At 43.9% G+C, this 21,831-nt stretch overlaps 1 protein-coding gene across 1 annotated transcript; it reads left to right on the top strand.

Annotated features, from left to right (window-relative positions):
• The first annotated feature begins 546 nt into the window (after nt 1-546).
• On the top strand, nt 547-21,190 carry LOC139646304 (major intrinsically disordered Notch2-binding receptor 1-like). Its single transcript, XM_071522298.1, has 4 exons — nt 547-1,386; nt 2,080-3,594; nt 13,693-13,956; nt 20,993-21,190. Exons 1-4 carry the CDS (start codon nt 547-549, stop codon nt 21,188-21,190), a joined length of 2,817 nt encoding a protein of 938 aa, XP_071378399.1.
• The last annotated feature ends 641 nt before the right edge of the window (nt 21,191-21,831 follow it).

Below are 21,831 nucleotides of genomic sequence, written 5' to 3'. Positions count from 1 at the left end.
TTACTCCGAGTTTATTTTCCCTTTTGTTGGATCTCTAATGAGAGACATGCTGTGCTGCACTGAGCTGATCAGATGATTTTCCTCTCTTTTCCCAACAACTCAGGGGTGAGTGATGGTATGCAAATACAGCTGACATAAGACTGAAATATGACTGTGCGCGCATCCTTCACTGTCGGCAGGATCTACAGCCGGTTTTATGGTCGGAATGTGTGCATAGTGTAAACTGTGATAAGGCTATGAGGAGGAGAATGAATTTCCTATAGAAAGGTATAATCTCAGTTGTTAATAGGAGTCCTGTTTTTTGTCTTTGATTGTTTGTTACATAAACCCAGCAAAGTATATTATATTTTGTAATTTGTCTTTATACACAGTCTAACCTGCATGGTTTGTATGAGTGAATGTCTGATAATGTGATCTATTACGCTGTCACAGCAAATGACTGCAGAGAAGCATTGTGTATTAACATTCACATGTCTTGCTTCCAGCTGCAAAGCTTCTTCTAAGATAGGACCATCTCTCTAGGCTTGATCCAGCCTCCCAGCAGCCATGGACCCCCTCCCAGAGTACTCTCTGTTCCTGGTGCGCATCCTGGAGGAGCTGGACACCAAGCACAGCACCATGTCCTACCAGGACCTCTGCAAGTCTCTGTGCGCTCGCTTCGACCTGGTCCACCTCGCCAAGCTCCGCAGCCTGCTCTTCTACACGGCCTGCCTGGACCCCGCCTTCCCAGCCACCCTCTTCAAGGACAAGATGCGCTGCTCCGTGGAGGACCAGCAGTCCAAGAAGCTGATGGTGGCGGCGGACATCGTCACCATGTTCAACTTGATCCAGATGAACGGAGGCATAGCCAAAGACAAGCTCCCCGTGGTGCACAGAGCCAAGTTCCATAAGAACCTGTCGGTGGAGTCGTGCAGGTCCGAAAACGACGCCTATAAGTTTCAGGACTGCGAGAGGGGGGTGAGTTATGAGCACATGGATCACCCCAGGGAGGGACACCACCACCACCATCATCACCACCGCCCCCACCAGCACCCCATGACCCAGAACACCCCTCCCTGTCCTAAATCGGAGTGCAACAACTGCCAGCAGTTTATTCCCACGTCGGACCCTAACTTTCTTCTTGGCATCAGCAAGGACCTAAAATGTAGAGCAGCGTCTCTGGATAAGCTGCAGCATCTGCCCCAGTACTCCAGTGGCAGTCCACCCTCTCCACCCTGCGAGATGCAGAGCACCTACTTTCCCATGGACATCGACAGCGAGTCCAACACCGACCAGGACTCCCTGCAGCACATCAGCCACCCGGAGCCCTTCTCCGTTCATTCCTGCGTCCAGAAGAGGAACATCTTTAAGGAGGACTTCCACAATCTGCTGGCCTTCTCACCACAGGTCTGTCTTTGTAGGATGGGGATCTCTCTGTTTCTGTTCATTTGAAGTAATTAGCTGTGACAAATATAGATCCAAAGATAAATAGGATGCCTACGCATTTCACTTAGTGGTGGTGAGGATTCATTTTGGTGATTGTTAATGTAGCATTGCTGTTGTCAGGGTTGGGTAGGGAGAACCAATCCCAGTTCCCAGTCAATACAATTTGATTAATTTTACCAGTTTATCAGAGTTGACAGGGATCTGTGCAGTGTAAATATCCATTTCTGCTGTCACGCTATTCAGTACATAGTGAAATAAATTGGTGTTGCACGTCTTCATTTTGTGTGTCATAACATAAGCTCATGAAAACATATTTATTTAAGCAGCAAATACAGATGGGGAAAAATGTAAACAAGTGACTTTTTCTTTAACAAAATGATTGATAATAGTCTTTAAGGAACCCCAGCTTTAATTAAAAAAGTAACTGAGAAAAAATTAACAGTATAATTTTAACTGTAGCAAAAAAATAAACACTCTCAGTTGATGAATTACTTCCTGGTAATTGATGTACACCGTGATATATAATTTATATGGAGCAAATTGCTTCCAGTCAAGTTTTTGTGATACTGTAGTTTTAATAAATACATTGTCACGGGTGTAATTGCTGTGTTAGTGTAAGACCGACTCAGTCTTGTCTCTGGGTTACTGTTCTAGGTCGTCACCACTGAGGGCAAGCAAGGCAGCAAGGCCAGCGAAGGCTACCACCACAGGAGGGAGCTCCACAAGCCCGCCACCTTCTTCAACCACAGCTTCGAACTGCCCTACAACAACCCGTACTTTGAACCAGCTCTGAACTCCCCTATTCAGGAGAGACGGCGGGCGAAGCACGAGAGCCTGGATGACCTGCAAGCGTCCACATACTTTGGTCCAACCACGGTCTCTGAGTGCGTCAGCAGTCGGAAGCATAGTAGTAAACCAGGGAAGCAGCCGCCTTGGCCAGTGAAGAGCCTCAGTCTCAATGCAGAGGAGGGGCCTCCGGATTTTGAGAGGTCATTTCTGAACAGCAAGCCGCTCAAAGAAAACCACCGTCATAATATCAGCATCATCAGCAACACCAACGAGCAGCATTTTCAGAGCCCTAAGGAAAAAGCGATGGCCTCTCCCTCAGGGTTCGCAAAGAAAACAAATGGATTAAAAAACAAGGATGTAGCATTGATGGCGTGTGGTCCTGGGGGTATGGACAAGAGAGAGGCAGCGAAAAGGTTTCGGGACAAAAATATGCACAGTTCATCTTTTCAGGGAGGGGACAGCTCCTCTAGTGTTGGGACTCAAACAGAGCAGGGGGAACAGAAGAAAGCGAAGGAATACGCTGCTAAGTACATTGAAAGAGAAAGACATGCCTTCAAACACTCTGACGAGGACTCTGAGATCGTCAGCGACGACATAAGTGACATATTTCGTTTTCTTGATGACATGAGTGTTTGCGACTCTCTGGGTGTCATCCAGTCATCGTGCTACAACAGCAACGGGTCCCTCTCTCAGGTAACGTTGAAGTCGGAAGGCGACAGCTCCCCTGAACGCAACACGGTCAAACTAGCCAAGTCCAAGCTGGACCGCCTCTTCCAGTCGCTCGAAAGCACCGACGACGAGCTGAAATCCAGCGTCTGCAAGCTGGTGATGAGGATCGGCGAGATCGAGAAGAAGCTGGAGTCTCTGTCGGGGGTCCGAGGCGAGATCTCCCAGGTGCTCTCCAAACTCAACAAGCTGGACGAGAAGATCCAGGAACCGGAGCCCAATGGGAGACACGGGGAGACGGCGTCAGCCTCGGGGTCCAACGCCACGCCCATCCACCCCCACCCCCACCCGCACCCACACCCACACCCACACCCGCACCCGCACCCCGACCCCAGCCTGTCACCCCACGTCTTCCAGTGCCACACTACTGGCCACAATGTCAAAGTGGACAACGGCGCCTCGGGGGAGTGGTGCTGCTCGGACGGGAGTAACAGCGAGAGCCTCCGGGTGAAGGCGTTGAAGAAGAGCATGTTCACCCGGAGGTCGTCCCGGTCGCTCAACGAGGAGAGCAGCGCCACCGAGTCAAAGGTCGCCAGCATCACCAACTCCCCTCGGGACTGGAGGACGGTGTCCTACTCCTCCCATCCTGGAGATGAGGGCAAAGACAAGGACAGAGACAGAGACAGCAAGGACAGACACCGGAAAGCCAAAGAGGTAAGGACACCAGGTTTTATTCAGAGAAAGCTGACGTGTTTGGATAGTACTCAGTTTGTTTTGTTTCTTGTCTTTTTTGTTGGGATTGTTGCTATTGCATTTCATAGTTTGCATACATTAATCAGCAATGAAAGCTTCCACTATTTCTCCAATCACTTTTACCTTTGTCTCACATTGGATTACTGATACAGCTGAAGAAAAGAAACTGACTGTGAATATGGCACCTCTATATCTACAGTGTATATATAGAAGTCATTTTGTCCTGTTTCCATGCAGACTGTCATATACAGTATCAACTGTCATTGAAGGATCCTCTAGAGATAGAACATGGGGGGATTAAACAGGCTTTTTGTAACTATGCTATACTGCTTCCATCCTCAAATAGCACGGCGGCCTTGTTGAAAGATACTTGCCTCAACAGCAGATTCTCATGTTATAGCCGGGCCACAGATGTCGAAGGAGCTAAATTAATAGAGCTTTGTCCCACACTTCAGCTCTCAGAGCCGATGGACAGGATGCCTCCGGGTGTTTAGGCACTCTCGAGGTTAGGATGCAGTAATATTTGGAACCTGTCAAGAGGTAAAACCTAGAGCTGTTTCAGGGAGACGGGAAAACATCTTCCATCCAAATATATCTCAGGGAATTGTGAATGCTTTGGTAGGATTTACTGAGAAGAAGAAGTCTTTGTGGATCTAGTAATACCAAGAAAGCAGCAAGGCAGATGTTTTGTGAATGCCTGTTTGGGTCACATGGTTAAAAAAAATGACAGTGCCACCTGGAAACCTGCAATCCAAGTACTTATGGTGAGGAAAACCGTCTCATGAGAAAACAATCTCACTCCAGAGAGACCCTCTATGACTCCACATTCCTATTTTCAGGTCTATGAGTGGCAGGCATTCTCCGGTCTACATTGTATTGCCTCCCCCCACAAACATCCCCTCACTGGGTTTGAGAGGCTTTTAAAACAGCGTACTGAAATGTCAGTCTGCCTCAGCAGGTGTTCAACAGACTAGTCATTCCCAGTGACCTTTCTCTGGGAAGCCAAATGGAGCGGATGTTAATTGAAATGGGTCTTGACCCTGAGCTGTCTTTCTGCAGCCCTTTGCTGTGTAAGCACATCTCTCGGCGCGAGCAACCGCCTAACATGTCAGTTCCATGTAAAAAAAAATGACCTATGTGTGATCGTCTATCTCCTTCTACATCGCTGCCTCTGTATCGCTTAACCTGTCCTCTCTGCACGTGCCTAACTTTGAACAGTCTCACCAGTATAGCTGTGCACTTGCTTCCTTTCAAATTCCTTTCAGTCCAGATTTAAAGCAGCACAAGGCAAGATTTTGATGTAAAAGTACATTCATCTACATCACAGAGTGGAGCTGCAACAGGGCAACAAAAGAGTGTCCCATCCCTCCTAATGGAGACGCCATAGACTCCTATTTGCCCACATTAGATGCTGGTGTCAGGTCTGGTCACTGGCGGGACGGGACATCTTCTCCACCCACATGAAGTGACATATCAAAGCTTAAGAGCAAAATACAACACTGTCTCCTAAACAGCAGAGAGTGAGCGCTCTTCCAGAGAAAGCTGGGCTGCGGTCGAATTGTCTTTTTTACTTAGGAAGGTTCCTAACTGAGTGAAATGACCCGGAAGTATCTAAGTGGCAGCCATGATAAGAACTGTTGGAATTCTCTAAACGCTAAGGAAAGGTGCTTCAATGCTTCCTTACTTAGCTCCTTTAGCAGACTCTTCTCTTCTGTGGTTCCCCGGTGGTGGAACGAGTTACCAAACTCCATTCGATCCGCAGAGTCCCCCTCAATCCTTAAGAAAAGGCTAAAGACCCAGCTCTTTAGCAAATACCTTCTCACCTAATGGCCCGGGTAACCAAACCAAAAAAAAAATAATAAAAAAATTTGCTTCTATGCATTGCCTCATAGCACTGCCTTGTAGCACTGCCTCGTAGCACCTATGTCCTGTTGGACCAGAACTTAGCTTTATAGCACTTACTCTTGTTGCTCTCTCCTAACTAGAACCTTGCTTGTGTTGTATGAAAATCTCATGTGTAAGTCGCTTTGGATAAAAGCATCTGGACCATCCTTTACGAAAGGAAAGGAGATAATGCCGTCCCACAATTCCATGCGACGCACCATTCGGCCGTTCATGAAAACAAGCGATCATGGGACGCAGATCGTCATGCAAGTTACCGTTGCTTATTAAGCATTTTCCATCTGATGCCAGAACTTGCTAATATGCTTATATGTTTTGAACAATATGTTAAACCATAGGCGAACTATGAACGTTATATGCTGCTGTTGTAAAATGATCACAGTGAAGTTAACGCTGTAGCGTAACCTCTGCTCAGTTTGCATTAGTTAGTGTGTGTAGTTCTGAGCGTTGTTGTATTGCAGCCTTTAGGAATATCATTCATTAATTTTACTTCAGTCACAGATGCTGAAACCCATGCCTTAATAAAGGCCTGTATCAGCCATAACAACTTCAAAGCACAATCAAGTCAACATTTCAAGGTGTTTACTGAGTTGTGTGGTGGTTCTTAAGCTATTATATGCATAGGCTTATAATTAGATCATAATCAGCATATTAACCATAACACAGAAGTCTGTCTTTCAAGAAAAAGGGATATGAGACGTTTTTAGCCAGATGATGTTTTTAATTCAACATGTTTGAAACTTAAGAATGATGATATGTACAGTAGTAGATTTGTAGGCCTAACATGTTATGCCTTTCTTGCATGAATTTAACAATTATTTTCATACAATCATACTAATTAGGATTCATGACGATAAATATGAGTGGACAGGAGGGTGAGCGTGACCAACCATTCTCAATGTGACAACCATTTCGTTTCACTTTTGTGACTAGTAGCCTATATTTCTTTTTTATTTCAATTCCAACCTTGGTGATGAAGCAATATTTTTCACCGGGTTGTCCACGTTTATATAGCCTGCATGGAACAACACGGTAAGAACGCACAGGGCGAAGTGTCTAAGATGCGCTTTTAGTAGTCCATCTTCGGAACATTGTAGTTTCACCACGGCAGACCCACGTCAATAACATCCGCCGTCGCATAATTACGTAGCCTAGTGTAAGTGCAGTCAGATTCTCTTAGCACCGCGGTTGTCTTTTCCTAAGCCCTTATGAATTCTCCTTCACATCTTTCCTTGACCTCATGACATTTTCCATCGAGGTCAAGGAAAAGTGGTTAGGAATAGGAGTTAGGACGTATTTTTTTGACAATTCGACCGCAGCCCTGGACTCACCAATGATGGCTGAAGCTCCACCCCACCAGATTGCATCTATGTAGTGCTCTCATGCCGCTACAAAGTTTTGAAAAGGCAAATCATGTTTTTTTCGCTGCTTGGGTATTGCCTTTCATAACATTACATCATTTTGATGAGTTCCCATAGTGGTAACTAGGAGGGCACTCGGAGAGCACAGACCTCCGCCAAGGTCCGTGCTATTATTGCTTGTTCGTGAGTCGGATCCGGATCCACTCCAAAATTTAATGGGTTCTTCCTTGGCCCATGCTACACCCTTCCCCAAAGTTTCATGAAAATCGGGCCAGTAGTTTTTCTGTAATCCTGCTAACAGACAAACAAACAAACAGCACCGAAAACATAACCTCCTTGGCGGAGGTAATTAGGTAGTATTTATCAAATTTATTGTTGCGAAAAATGACTTCAGAGCTTACCATCGACCCCAACGATGGATGCAACCGTTCTCCAAGCATCGTTTTTGAGACGTTTATTCCTGTAGTCTTTCAAATAGAAGTTGCAGAGAACTGGGAAGCATTTTGCACATGCCAGGTATATTGTTCATGAAACACATCAGTAGGGAAACAAGAAAGCATTGAAATCTAATTGGCTGTTGAGGTCAGTAAACATTTAGTTTACTGAATACTGATTACAGGATTTCTGGGGAATGACGTCCTTCAAACATGTTATGTGCCACTTGGGGCCAGCAAAGTGTGAAGTTGCCCAGAGCAGCTTTATTCACAGCCATAAGGCAAGTGCTGGATAGTGCTCCTTAGTATCAGTCAAGTCACGTATGGTAAGTGGCTACTGAGCGACCAGGGATGAGGATGGCATCCTTTTTAACAGTGCCCCGGCCATACCCCACAGTACTTCATGCAAACTCAGCAAATAACTAGCTATCAGCCCATTTTCTTCATTGGACGGCATCCAGGAAGAGAGTATGCGGGACCTTATTTCTCTCCTCATTATGTCATCAGCTTCAATCACAGCTATTATTTCCCAGTGCCAAGATGAGTAAAACCCCTCAGACAGTAAAGGAGTTTAAAATATCATTATGTCCTCAACTTCAATCACAGCCATTATTACTTACCCTCACACTTATGCAGTAGGATTCCTCCATCTCTGTCTGTCTGTGTGGTTCTCGACACTCTCAGCTCTTCTCTCTTTTACTCTCCTTACTCTCCTCACCCACTGTTGGAGTGTTGCCAAGATGGAGGGCAGCCAGACTCTTGTTCTATCTCTATGTCCCTATTTTTCTGTTTCCCCTTCCCACTGTAGCTACAATGCCTGTACACAGAGCCATAGCCTTTGCCTATATGTTAGACTACAAAATATACTCCTGTGGTTGGAATTTAATTTCAATCTTTTTCATTTAGATGCTTTGAAACCATGGGCATTATTCAACACAAACACTTGGAGCATGGTGGTAACTTTTAATATTACATGTGGCTGCAGTGCTGTGGCACCCATGTGTACAGCTAGGGTTTCCAGTTTAATGACATAATGCAGAGCCAGTGAAGGTCAGCTTTGCAGATCAGTGGTCTTTGAAGCTCAGACAGCCTGGTGCACAACTGAAGCCAATGGCTACCTTTGCATGCGCGCACTATTCCGGATACTGGCTCTTATTCAGGATAAGCTTTTTGCATGCACCTTTAATCACTCTCCAATATCCCAGTATTCATGCACCCACCAATTATCATAATTTCTACTTGTGTGCCATGATGTAAAGGCACAATTCAGTTTCATTGTGAATAACCCAGGTATCTTATCCAGGTTTCTCATTTTTTGTAAATGCGATACAGTGTTTCCATGCACCAGATCATGAATGGAAAAGTTGAGTAGATTTTAAGCGAATATTAGTGTGCATGTAAACAAAGCCACTGAGCGTGTTTACCTACACAGCAATACTCCATTAGTATTCAGGATACTTGGGTAATCTGTGTATGATGTACAGTTGTCTATGTTAACTTCATATTGTGATCTTCAGGGTCTTCAGGTTCTATGGTAATATTCAAAAATATTCTGTTTATGTATATACAGGGATAGTAGTGATTGCTTTGTAAAGTATATGAACCATCATCACTGGAGGTGCACATGGAGGTTAACAGTGTTGCTTTGTGATCCCATTCGAGAGCTAAAGAAAGGCAATCAAAAACAATCATTTTTGAACAGGCGATATTTAGAAAGTTGCTAAGCACTGACTCGTGGCAGCAGGGTGGCCATGTGGTTAGACCATGTGACCATGTGGTTAGACCATGTGACCATCCCATGGAGGAAAGGTCACAGGATCAAGCCAAGCAACTGTCATGTTGAAGCGTCCTTCAGCAAGACACCAAACCCCCTACCTGCTCTGTCATTGTAAGTCGCTCTGGCTAAGATAGGATATAATATGAAAATGTATGAGTCAAAAATGTAAAAAATGAATATAGTATGTGGTAAGACACAATAAGAGTGCCAGCTAAATGCCTAAAAAAATGTAAAAAATGCATGGAAGATGATTGTTTCCTATCAGCTGGATCCTACTCCTGCCCTCCTCCCTCTGCACGCTATTTCCAGAACTTCACCTCCCTTCTTTTTTTAATTTCTGTTTCCACTCCCCTCCCTCCCTCCCTCCCTCTCCCCTCCTCTGCCTCCTCCAATTCTTCTTATGTGTCTGGACTGTCAGTCAAACAGAAGCCAAGCTTTCCTCCACAACTCAGTGAGAGAAGTGTGAAGGCAACAGGGAACCTGTCATATCGCACCTCCATCTTGTGGCAAAGCAAGTCAATGGGTTTTTACTATGATGGCGTCGTTGCCTCGTCGGGGCTAGCTAATGACATTCATGTTGTTTTTTCGCGGCGTTGCTCACACCTTTTCAGCCTCCTCTCTCGACCCTCATCGGGGTGGGAGAAGGAGAAGATGGTGAAAATAGAAACCTTCCTGGATAAAGATGGTTGGGACTCAGCTGCCACAGCGGCGTCCTCTGCCAACGCACAATCCCACCAGCTGTATCGGCAAGATGAGCGCGCTATTTACGGTGTTTTTTAAACCTACAGTATGGCCTGTTTGCTTTGGTCTGAATCCGGGGTTTTTGTTTTGTTGAATTCACGCATTAGTTAGGTTTTGTTCAATGCAGCAAAATTTCATGCAAACCATAATTTATCAACAAAAGCCACAAAAGAGCAGTCATTTCCTTCACTGGTCAGAAACTTGGTGCAGGAGAGGACTGGACTTGTGTGTTTAACCCATAATGCACAGCGCTCCCAGGAATTGGGTGGGATCTTGTTGGATCGCATTCTCTTAACGAAGCTCCAGGGTCGGTTTGGAAACATACCAAGAAGCCTCCGTCTCAACAAGGTCTCAGTCTGATTGGTTTGGTCCGAACCGGAGTACAATTGCTGTGCTCTCATATGGCCAAACAATCCAAACTAAGAGAGAAACCACTCCAGGACTTGAAATAACTGCTGTAAACCACCTAGGTGTGAAAACATCCTTCTTAAATCTGTGTCTTAAAGACACTGCTGGTGTCATTTAGAGTTGTAGAGCATTTACTTCTGTCTATGTCTAGTTTACCGAAATCGTTTTGCAATGCATGCCGTAGGTAATTTGTTTTTTTAACAACTTCGCGGTGTCAATCCTAGCTTGAAATGAGCTGCTGTCCCTGCTAACAAAGACGTCCTAAATAAGGAGACATGGATGTGACAATAACGTTTGTGAGGCGACATGTTTTTGAGGGATTATTTCCTGGAGGAGACTTCCATATCTGTGGGTGTTAGGTGATTGACAGGAAACAGAGCATAATGCACATAGATATTAAAACACTCAGCACAATGAAAAAATAACAAAACAGAAACTGACAAAACCAAGGAGGCTTCATATTTACTGTGATGGATTATCTCTCTCTGTGGAAGTTGGTTTTCAGACTGTACAAGAATAAATGGCAGCAAAATGGCTTTTTCTGAAGGGAGGAAAACAAACCCTGATATCTTTAACTATGCTGACTGTGTGCAGACACCAGCAGAAAGAATGGAAAGGAGAGGGGCAACCTCGATGATTGGCACAAACTTAGAAAAAAACACCTTTAAAGGTATTTTCACACCTAGTTTGTTTAGAGCAGTCCAATCCCTGGAGTGGTTTCCCACTTAGTTCTTGCTCCAAACGAAACTCCAGGTTGGGTTTGGAAACGTACCAAGAAATCTCCCTCTCAGCAAGGTGTGATCGGTTTGGTCCCAACTCAAGTGTAATCGCTGTGTTCTCATTTGCCAAAACCGAAGGGGAAACCACTCCAGGATTTGAAAAAACTGCTCTAAAAACAACAAGGTGTGAAAAAACCCTTAGACACCTCTGAGCTCAAAGCCAGACCAATGATGCCTGTTCACAGCTTGAATAACGGTTCCTCTTTGCGTTTCTTTTCTTTTTATCGAACAAATCCATCTCCGATCGTTGCCAACAACACGGACAGCTAAGCTTGACTCAACAACAGAATGGCTGATCAGGGGCCGAGGCTGATTTGCATGGAGGGAAGGTGCAAGCGACAGCGATGACTGCTCATGAATCTAGATATGTTCTTCTATGCCAGGCTACCACAATATAATCTCCCCAAAGCCTCATATGCATAGCCATCCAATTAACACTGAATGCTGATCGTCACTTGAAAGCCTCTTTGCTTTTCCTGATCAGCACACACACACACACACACATACAGGTAATTAGACATAGCCAGCAATAGATTCACGTCACCTTGCCTGACCCTGGAGATGGCTGCTACTCATTGCAGTTGACATTGATAGCAGCTCCTTATAAGTGCTATGGGATCAATGCAATCAATACTCTGGGCTGAGGAATGGTTTAGGGAGGGATAATTCATGAGAAGGAATGTGTTATGACAAAAAACAATTGGTCTCTGGGAATGAATTAAAGCTGCTAGGAAGATCTGTTTTTAATAAGCAGCGTCCTTGATCGTAGTATATTGGATTGTGATGGGCCTGTCTTTGCACTACACTCTTATGTGAGGGTTCATGCTGGGTGTAATGGAATAATTATAATGGAAACTTTTTACAAACGACGACAAATTGGATTGGTTGAGTTAGGAAGGCTTATCCAGTTACTGTATATGTCGTTGCATACTTCATACGCTCATCACAGCAGCCCAGGTTTAGAGCACAGATTGGATCCATTTGTCTCAGAAAATTGCACAGTAGCATTTTACCTCCTCTCCCTGAGGGTCGGTATCAGCAGGCCAGATGATATTAAAAACAAATCCTTTGCTCTGTAATAGATTTTGTGCTCCTTGTCTTACAGATTACCTGTTATATAGGCAGGAGGATTGTGAGGATGTTTTAGGGCCTTTCGCATTTAAACCTTTATAATCATGGCAAATAGCATTATAAAAGCAATAGCGCAGTGTAGGACTCAGACCTCTATCAAATGGAATTGTCATTTAGCTCCTTCATACTCCACAGTATCCTCTTTTCAGGTGCAGAGTCAAAACATGTTTTTTCCTGGAGTGTACATTTGCAAATAGAACACATTTGGCAGAACACTATTACTGTCCCGATCCGTGTTCACACTTTTCTGCTTTTTTTTTTGTAGGAGAGTGCTGCCTCAACCACATTTTGTTCTGATAATGAAAAGTGACGTGCACTTGGTTTCCATGAGGAGCAGCTGCAGTAGCTGCCACTATCAGCAATAGTGATGTGCAACTGTCAAACGCTTAGATCAGGGACAGGCAGCCATGTGCCGTGGAGGGCCGAGAGTCTGCAGGGTTTCATTCCAGCCAAACACGACAGCAGCTCATTTCACTGGTTAGTTCCTCCTCTCTGGCTGAAGGTGTGTCAATCAGTGAAATCAGCTGCTGGTTGGAATGAAAACCTGCAGACTCTTGGCTCTCTATGGCACATGGCTGCCCATTCCTGACTTACTACTATCGACTTTATTACCGGTAATTTCTCAATTTTTATTGTGGTTGTTGTTGTTTTTGCCCTAAACTGTCATTTTCCCAACCAGTGTTGCCAACTCTACTCCAAAGAAAGTGTGGCTGATCAAAATGGGAAGCACTGATCCAATGGTTGAATAAAGTAGCTACATTTGATGCTATTTACTTTAGAATCTAGAGTTAAAGTTGCCAAGTTGGCAACAGAACAAACTCTTTTTCTTTGTATTTTTTGACCAGGTCAAAGTCAATTGAGAACCAATTCTCATTTACAATGACAACCTGGCCAAGAGGCAATAACAGCATACAAGTCTATACAAATAGTAAAAACATAACCACAGTCAGTTTAAATTATCACAATATATACACAAAATATACAACAACAGAAATCTATGTATAGTAGCAGGGCCAGAAGAAGCAAAATTCAAAAGCAGGTGCAGTAAACAGAAACTATGTCTTCTAATGAGTTGTTAAAGGAAGGCAGTGGAATGAAGGTGTGACCTGTTCCAGTAACTAGAGGCAGCATACTGAAATGAGTGGCGGCCAAAGAGGTGCAGACTTTGGGGATGATCGTAGTTATGAGTTTGCCGGAGCATAGATTACAGTTGTTGGTGGAGATGTTGAGTATGTGGGATTTTTACCAATGATGGATTTATAAATGAACCGATACCAGTGGATTTACTGTGATAGGTAACTTGCCTCATCTTTGTTGTGACTGGTCCGTCCAAATCATGTGTGCTCCTCTAAAAAGTTGAACCTTTTCTTGGCCTAAAGAGAAGCCAGGTGCAGTGTCTTTTTCCAAAGCAGCCGCTCCCCATTAGCTCTAAAAAGGAGCTGGCAGTTTGAAACAAGTGGACTAGTGTGAACTCTCTCTCTCTCCTTTCTGTCCTCTAATCTTTGGAATCCTGTCTCCGTCTCCAGGCAGAGCGAGAGCGTCAATACGAGCTCCCCCAGGCCCACCGCCCCCCCAAGCCGCCCAAGGACTCCTACCTGATTGAACAGGTTTTCTCGCCACACCCCTTCCCCCCCTCCGTCAAGGCCCACGTGAAGGGCAGCCCCCTGTACACCGACCTGCGGCTCGCCGGCCTGTCGGACGCCAAGCGCAGCCAGCCCTCCTGGACCATCGAGGAATATAAACGCAACTCAGGAGAGAAGGGCAAGCAGCTCACAGCTCTGGACCTGCAGGTACTGGACTGGCTGTCCCTTAACTTTTACGCATTACACACACTACCTGCTTGTGTCTGTTTTGGTGCATTCCTATTGTCCTCTTCCTTGTCAAGATAATTTAGTGATATTCTTATCCAGAGGGTTTTCTGACCCCCCCCCCACACACACACACACACACATACACCCCACCCACCTCCTCACCTGCCTTTCCCACCTTAGTATTGATTTTCACAAGTCTGATCGTAGATAAATGGCTTCTCGGCGTGTGCGTGTGTTTTTGGCGTGGCGTAGATTGCGCAAGATGCTGCAGGAACCGGGGGAGTGAAGCGACCCTGTTAAGCCTTGACCTATTCAGAGCGTCAAATTATTGATGGCCACCGCATGGGCCCGAGAGTCACCAGAGAGACCCGCAGATCAATTCCTCTTTCTAACATGCCTCTGGCTCTAGGTGACTGTGCTGGATGCTATTGAGTCACAGCAACCCCTTGACTGCCTTTTTTCAAATATCTTTATGGCTTCAGTCAGTGGCAGCAAGACAGCAGTCACTTATCTACTTACAGACTGGGCTTTTAGGGAACTGTGCTCTCGCTGACGGATTTATTTTCTGGTGAGTGGCTATCCTCATCCAATTCTGTCTTCATGTGAACATGCGTGAGTGGGAAGTCTCTTTAGGAAATATGAGTGCGAGTTAAAAGGGAAATGATGCGATGAAGAGATTTAAATGACGGTAAATGACAGGTTTTGGTGTCAGTCCCTCAGAATCACCATTTTGCACTGACGCTCAGCAACCATACAGCGAGAAATCCATCATAGAAGAGGCAGAGAGGCCAATTTCTCCACTGACAGTAGCTTCAATAGACCAGAATGCAATGCAGCCACAAGACATGTTGTGTTTTGAGTAAGGGGGGCGTGGCCACGATTACAGAAACATATAACCGACAGCTGAATGATCACACTTTCAAGATATTCATACGCCCATATGCCCACATTTGATTGAAAGCAACAAATTCACAACACTTCTCTGGGGGTTGTTGAAAGGCATTCTGGGAAATGTGGGATATCACTAACTTCAGTAGAAGTAGGGGGCAGGTTGAGGGAAAGGTAAATGACATCACTTCATCACAAAATAACTCCTGGAACGGACTGAGCATCACAGATTGATGGGATCTAACAGTGAAAGAGGATCCAGGGGGGATTTTTCCTTTAATGAAAAGACTGCCATATGGCAAGTGCACTCACACACTTTTACATAGCAGGACATACATAAAAAGGAGAAGCCATCTGAAGATCAGAGAAATGAGAGAAACAGTGAGAGAGAGCAGAGAGACAGAGGGAGTGAAGGGGGGAGGAGGGGAGAAGGAGGGAGGGAGGGCAGTCACCTAAAAAGTGAAATTGCATGCTGCTGTAAATAGCACCACAAACAGGGAAGTTATGAAGTCATTGTGCGTCATCGCTGAACTATATTCCTCCACAATAACACCAAGTTCAAAACAGAGAAGCGATACACCACACACAATAAATGACCCAATTAGGCGCCAGTGGGTTTTCCGTTCAGGGGACTAATTATGTGTGTCATAACGAGGAACGAAGACTTTGTTGTGCATCGGTGTAATGACTTCCTGCGAAACCTGGATTCTGATTGACTGCAGCATCTGTGTTGATTACATTGGATTGAGTCTAATTAGGCATCAAACCGACATATTTAACATTTAAATTATGGAGCTTTTCAATACTACTGGCAACAAGGGATGTAGTGGAGGGTAAACCGATCTAAACTCACTTCACCCACTGTTTCAGCCTGACACAAATCTTGATTCATGATGTAAATTCGTCGTTCATCATAGTCACTAGTATCAAAGTGATTATGTGAGGACAGGGTTTTTTAAGGGAAAAAGGCATAAACAAAAGCTGAAAATGTAATTGTTTTTTGTTCATATTGGTCGATGTTTATCAGCCACTGGAGGTGATAGTTTACCTTTTTATTTACCACTGCATCACTGCTGCCAACAGTGAGTGAGAGTGAAAAACTAGTCTGTTAATTTAGATCTGACGGTGTTCAAGACTGAGTCCATTATGCCGCCTGTCCATTTAACAGACAAAACCGACCTAGGTGCACTTGCTTTACACATTCACAGTGATCCAATTAGCTTGGAGCTGAGCCAGTGATAGACACACGTCCAACTCCTCAGCAACCAAAACTGACCTTCAAAATCATTGATTTCTAATTTTCTGATGATCAGTTTGGAGAGTTTTCCAAGAAGGGAGCGATAGCATTAACCTTGGCTGTGAGCTTCTTTCAAAGACACAGGATTACTGCCTCATCAAGGTAGAAGGGAGAGGAATATAGAAGAGGGAACTATAAGTCAGTGTGCGTGCAAACTCAACGACAAACAGTGAGAAAATGATTTCACTGATGTGGATTTTTGAAAGCAGATCGCTGATATTTTTTGCTGACATTCAAAATCTTTAAATCTGACCGTTTTCAATGCAAAAAAAAAAATCCCCAAAAAGACAAGGATTCAGTGTTTCCCCCAACATTCCTGAGAGGGTGATAATAGTACTACTAATAATAATAAATATTCATGCATAGCTAGAATCTAATCAAAATGTCCCATTAGAATTAATTTAGGTTAAGGGCTTTCTACTGACAACCAGTGTAGTATTGAAACTTATTTAAACTAGTTGAAATCCCAAATAGAAAACTCAAACTCATTTCTCAACCCCAAGTCTTCTGAGATGGATGTCATTGTGTCAGGAGGGACTTCAGAGATATGGTCCAAAGGCAACAAACTTTACTGCAGGACTAACGTTTCGACGAAGTGTGTCTTCATCAGAGTCAAACAGTACAAAGGCTTGTATTCTCTTAAATAACCTCCCCTAATTAGGGACTAATCCAGCACAGGCTGGAAGAATGGGGAGGGACAACAAGCTGCATGCAGGGTTCCCAACTATGCAACAAAAAAGAGCAGTAAATACATAAATAGATACATAAATGTGATATTTCATCAGTAACCACATCCAATAAGCTGTATCAAGATATCAGTAACCATAATAAATAACTTGTATCGAAACGATATATATTAGTCCATTAAATATCTTAAACAAAACTCCCCTCATCAGAAATGACTACAGCATAGGCTGGAAGAGGGAGAAAAAGGGGAGGGGACAATAAACTGCATGAAAACAAAGTTCTCTCTTATGCAATATTAAAAAAGAGAAAAGAGAAAGTAAATATGAAAAAAGAAAATATCTATTCACAACAGTAACCAGAGACTGCATCAAAACGATGCATCTTAGTCCATTGAATATCAAAACCAACACTCTCCTAATAAAGAATTACTACAGCAAAAGCTGGAAAAGTGAAGAGGGGTCAGTAGGCTGTATATAAATAGGGTTCTTGATTAATAAATAATAAAGAACAGGACACATAAAAAAGATACTTGACCTTACATCCACCCATAAATTGTAACCACGCATCGTATTGTATCAATAATTATCATATATAGCCTGTCTCAGTATGGCTACATCAATAAGTAGGGCTTGGCTTAGGGCTATAAAAAACAAGACTTAGCTCCTCGTTACATCCTGATGGTTCAACAGTGTTAAGTGCAGTGATCCAGAAAGCTTCTCTGCACAGCAATGTATTAATAATATCTCCACCTCTAGGGGATGGTGTAGTTTTTTCGATCCTCCAGAATTTAAGCGAAGCAGGAGAGCCATGATTAAATTGAATATAATGGCGTGCGATTGCATAGTCCGTATTTTTAGTGCGGATAGCAGTCTTGTTCAGCTATTGTTTGTTTTAGAGGGCGTTTAGTTTGACCTTTTCTTTCATATCTGACGTCATGTTAACATGGCGGCATACACTGTAAACTCTACCCAGCATTACTTTTAACATGTTCATGATCCTCAAAATACACTTCATCATTCGATTTTCAGCATTTCATGACCTTAAATCCATCAACACATCTTATCTGTGTGGTAAACAGTTAAACATATTTGAAATGTAAATGTATGTTGCACTTACAACATGCTGCGCTAACTAGCTAGCTAATGTTGCCAAATGCTCTTCCAACTGTGAATTTCTGACTTCCAGCTTTGAATGGAACGCAGCATAATGTATCAGTCTAACTGTTAACATAACTCAAAATGTGTTATGTAAATGGAGTTAAAAAAAAATCCCTTTTCTCTTACCCTTAAAGTCTAGTCTTGCATTCCTCCCCTTTTTATGCATCTAAAGTCTTTATTCTTTTACTCCTCAGTCATTAGCAGTTTGTAGCCTTGACAGTCGACAAGTGCTAATTACATTGCTATATTTACTGAAGAGCCTTTCATTGTCTCTCCCTCGCAGTCTTTCTCTCTCTCTCTCTCTCTCTCTCTCTCTCTCTCCAGACCCAAAGGCACCATTAAACCCTATCATTTATTCCCACTTCTCTTAGCAGCTCGATCGATGAAACAGCCCCGTTTCGTCTCCCGGCCTCCAGCCTGTAAGGCTCTCAGACAGACAGCGGTGTCTAGAGGCAGCGCTAAACTGTATGATACAGTGCGAGTCTCGGTCGCACTGCCCCCCCACGCTTCTCCCGGGGACTCCATGGGAAACAAGCGTTCACATGGACAGGGATTACACTCGGCCTGTCATTGATTGTTGCCCCCGCTGTCCTTGTTTATCTCTGGGAGCATTTCGGGGATAAGAGGAACTGAAACCAGCAGAGAGACAGGCAGCTGGGTACTTTTTCGAGGTCAAATCCAGCCTGAAGCTCCAAACTGTGTAATGTTTCACATATCGCGAACACTTAATCCTTGGTTCATCAAAATGAGCAACTCTTTAAGATGTGTTAAGTAATCTATGACCTGTATCGGCCTCTATCGGCAACCAGTGGGAATTGCATCAACACTGATAGAACTGATCTCCTCCTACACAAGTCTGGGCCACAGTCTTGGGAGAGTCTTTAAATTCCAATGGGTGAGGACTTTTGGTTCTAAAACAGTAACCCCTGGCAGATATATTATGGTCATTTTGTGCGACGAGGCTGTAAAAATCGTACTTATTGCCGCTTTAAGAGGAAAGAGAAAAGATACTAGGAGTCCTGCAGGTACACCTTGGAGGCCAGGAATTGTACTGGAAATAAAGAAATGAAGGAATGACCAATGTGTTCTTGTGGCAGGACGGCTGTGTTCCCCAACACCCAGATGAAGGCATGGGCCGATTCGCATAGGTGTTTTAATGTCTTAGCCCCCTCCAGTTCAAGGACTTTTAACGTTCAAACCTACATGGGGGCCTGGACTTGGATTTTTCTATGCCATGAGAACACATTTGTGGTGATAATTCTTCTTTTCTTCTTTCATTCATGAACAAGACTCTGTTGACAATCTAATCTAAATGGAAAACCTGGGTTAGGGTTAGCTAACTGTTAGCAGTCTCCAATTTATTGTCAGTGGGTCAGCTTCTTTGGTCTCCAGATGTTATTCTCCGGTTTCCAGGTTTGTTCACCTTGGACAAATTTAACTTGGTCCCTCCAGGGAGCGTAGAAATAGTAGCTGTGAATTATTTTACAGGGTGGATTTCCCTGTAGGTCAGTGGGCCTGCAGGACACAGGGTATGTTCTAGCTAGCTGCTGCCCCTGGGCACAGATCGGACCGCTTGACCCTCGCTAAATATAAAGCTCCGAACCCAAACCCAAACCCAGTGCACATGCCTAAAGGCAAGGATTTCAGCATCTAGAGGAAGGGTGCACATGGTGCTGGTGCAACCTTCCAACTCCCGGCTTGCCTTTCTACTGTGCCTACATCATGTGGGTGATGAATGGGTGTCACAAAGGACAGAGCAGTGGAAAATACCTGGAAGAAATAGGTCCAGCAACCATATCTGGACAAATCTGGACAATAAAGCTGCACTAGGCAAGATTTTTATGTAAAAATCCAGCTGCCTTATCAGCCTAAAACCAAAGCAGGGCTGCAACAGAAGAGCGTCCCCTCCTGTAGATTCACCCTATATGCCCAAATTAAATTCTAATGTCAGGTATGGTCCAATCCAGACTGGCTCCTAAACAACAGTAAGCGAGGATCCATCCAGAGAAAGCTGGACTCACCCATGTTAGATCTTTTCCTCTCTAGTCCCTTTGATATAATTTGGTATGAAGCATCACACGCCGGCCAGGTTGGTAAACATGAGAGTGCTGTGTGCAGTTTACTGATGTCACATTACAGGATTTCTGGGTATTGAAGTCCTCAAAATTCAAACAGTTACCTCTCGCTGCCATTTGGGGCCGTCGGCATGTGAAATTGCCAAGTGCAGCTTTAAGGAATGAATACAAATGTGGACAAATTAAGGACGTTAATCCTCCCTAAACTACACCATTTCACCTGCCACCAACGAGATTATGGCAGGAATGGAAATAAGGAGGCTATAATAAAAGGAACACAGTGTTGCAGAGCAGTGGAAAATACACTTCTTTCCAGCTGTTTCATTCTTGCTTTATACTCTTTAGCAGATTATTTTGGTCCTTCTCTCTTGTCCGTCCCTCTCTCTCTCTCCCTCTCTCTCGCTTTCTGTCTTTGTCAATTTCAAAGTCTCTCTTTGAAATGTGAGAATCAGATAAAATATCAATAGGCTGTTGCTTGGAATCCCATCTATGAAGAATGCCTCTCCCGTACTGTACTCACCAAGGCCATTAGAGAGCAGATGAGGAAAACAAAATCAATCTCGCCGTTGCAGAGCCCGTTTCTTGCGGTTATCAATGGACTCTTGCAGTATCTGCTTTCATCACAGCCGGGCTCCGAAGACATTTTCCTCCACTCTCCATCTAAAGAATAAAATGGTTGATTGGCTTGGATATGGGATAGCTTAGCCCAAGTAATTGACTATATGCGGATGAGAAGCCTTTGATATAGAAGTAAGGTTTGAAAAGAAACGTATAATTAGAAATTCTGTATTCACATAGTCTCCTCTAGACTCGAAAAGCACCCACATCTAAATACAATCTTGCATAAACTGAGCATCTTTTCTCCCCAAACTCCGCCTCCTTTAACTCTTTGACGCCCTTTGTTCCCTCAGACCCAGGAGTCCCTAAACCCCAACAACCTGGAGTACTGGATGGAGGACATCTACACGCCGGGCTACGATTCGCTGCTCAAGAGGAAAGAGGCGGAGTTCCGCAGGGCAAAAGTGTGTAAGATCGGCGCGCTGATCGCCGCCGCCACCTGCACTGTGATCCTGGTTATCGTGGTTCCCATTTGCACCATGAAAACATGAACATGCACTAGGACGGAGTGATAATAAATCTCACTGCTTTCCTGTCTATTACTGGACTGGACAGGTGGGCAGCAGTTACCGTAGCTCCAGTTTGTGGCCTGTAGGGTGGAGGATTACCGACAGTTTGAAAGTGTTGGGGCCTTGAATGTGTCAATTGAAAGTGTTTCTTTCAGGCAGTCTCTTCTCTTCTGGTGGTTTTTGTTTGCTATATTCATGATTAGGACAGCTATTGTACAATAGAAATGGATTCAGCAAGTGCATAATATATATCTATTGATTTAACAGTTGTAGTCTATTGTATTGTTCTAAACTGTGCTGGGAAGTTCAGAGTTCACTGACTTGATTTTCTGCCTTAATCAACTGCGGCAGATGATCAGTAAAGGAAATTGGTCAACAACTGGATTTGTTTTTGTAGCCAGTGTATGATATTTTTATTTTTTAGTATAATTACTGTATAATGTATTTTGATGAAAGTTATTTTTGATGAATTATCTGGTTGAATGTGATCTTTATCAATAACAGCAAGCGTTTTAAGTAATGGGATTTGTGCAACACATTTTTCTAAATAGAAATATATTGAAGTACTTTAGTTGAAATAGAGGTATAACAGTACATAGATTGCAAAAACAGTATGACTACAC

This window comes from Centroberyx affinis, unplaced genomic scaffold (genome assembly GCF_046629955.1).
Source record: "Centroberyx affinis isolate AG114_WGS23_722 - 3 ecotype Tasmania unplaced genomic scaffold, CSIRO-AGI_Caff_v1 ptg000973l_1, whole genome shotgun sequence".
In the NCBI taxonomy this organism is placed as follows: domain Eukaryota; kingdom Metazoa; phylum Chordata; class Actinopteri; order Beryciformes; family Berycidae; genus Centroberyx; species Centroberyx affinis.
Note: the sequence above shows the minus strand (reverse complement) of the source record. Positions and strands in the feature narration are given on the sequence as shown.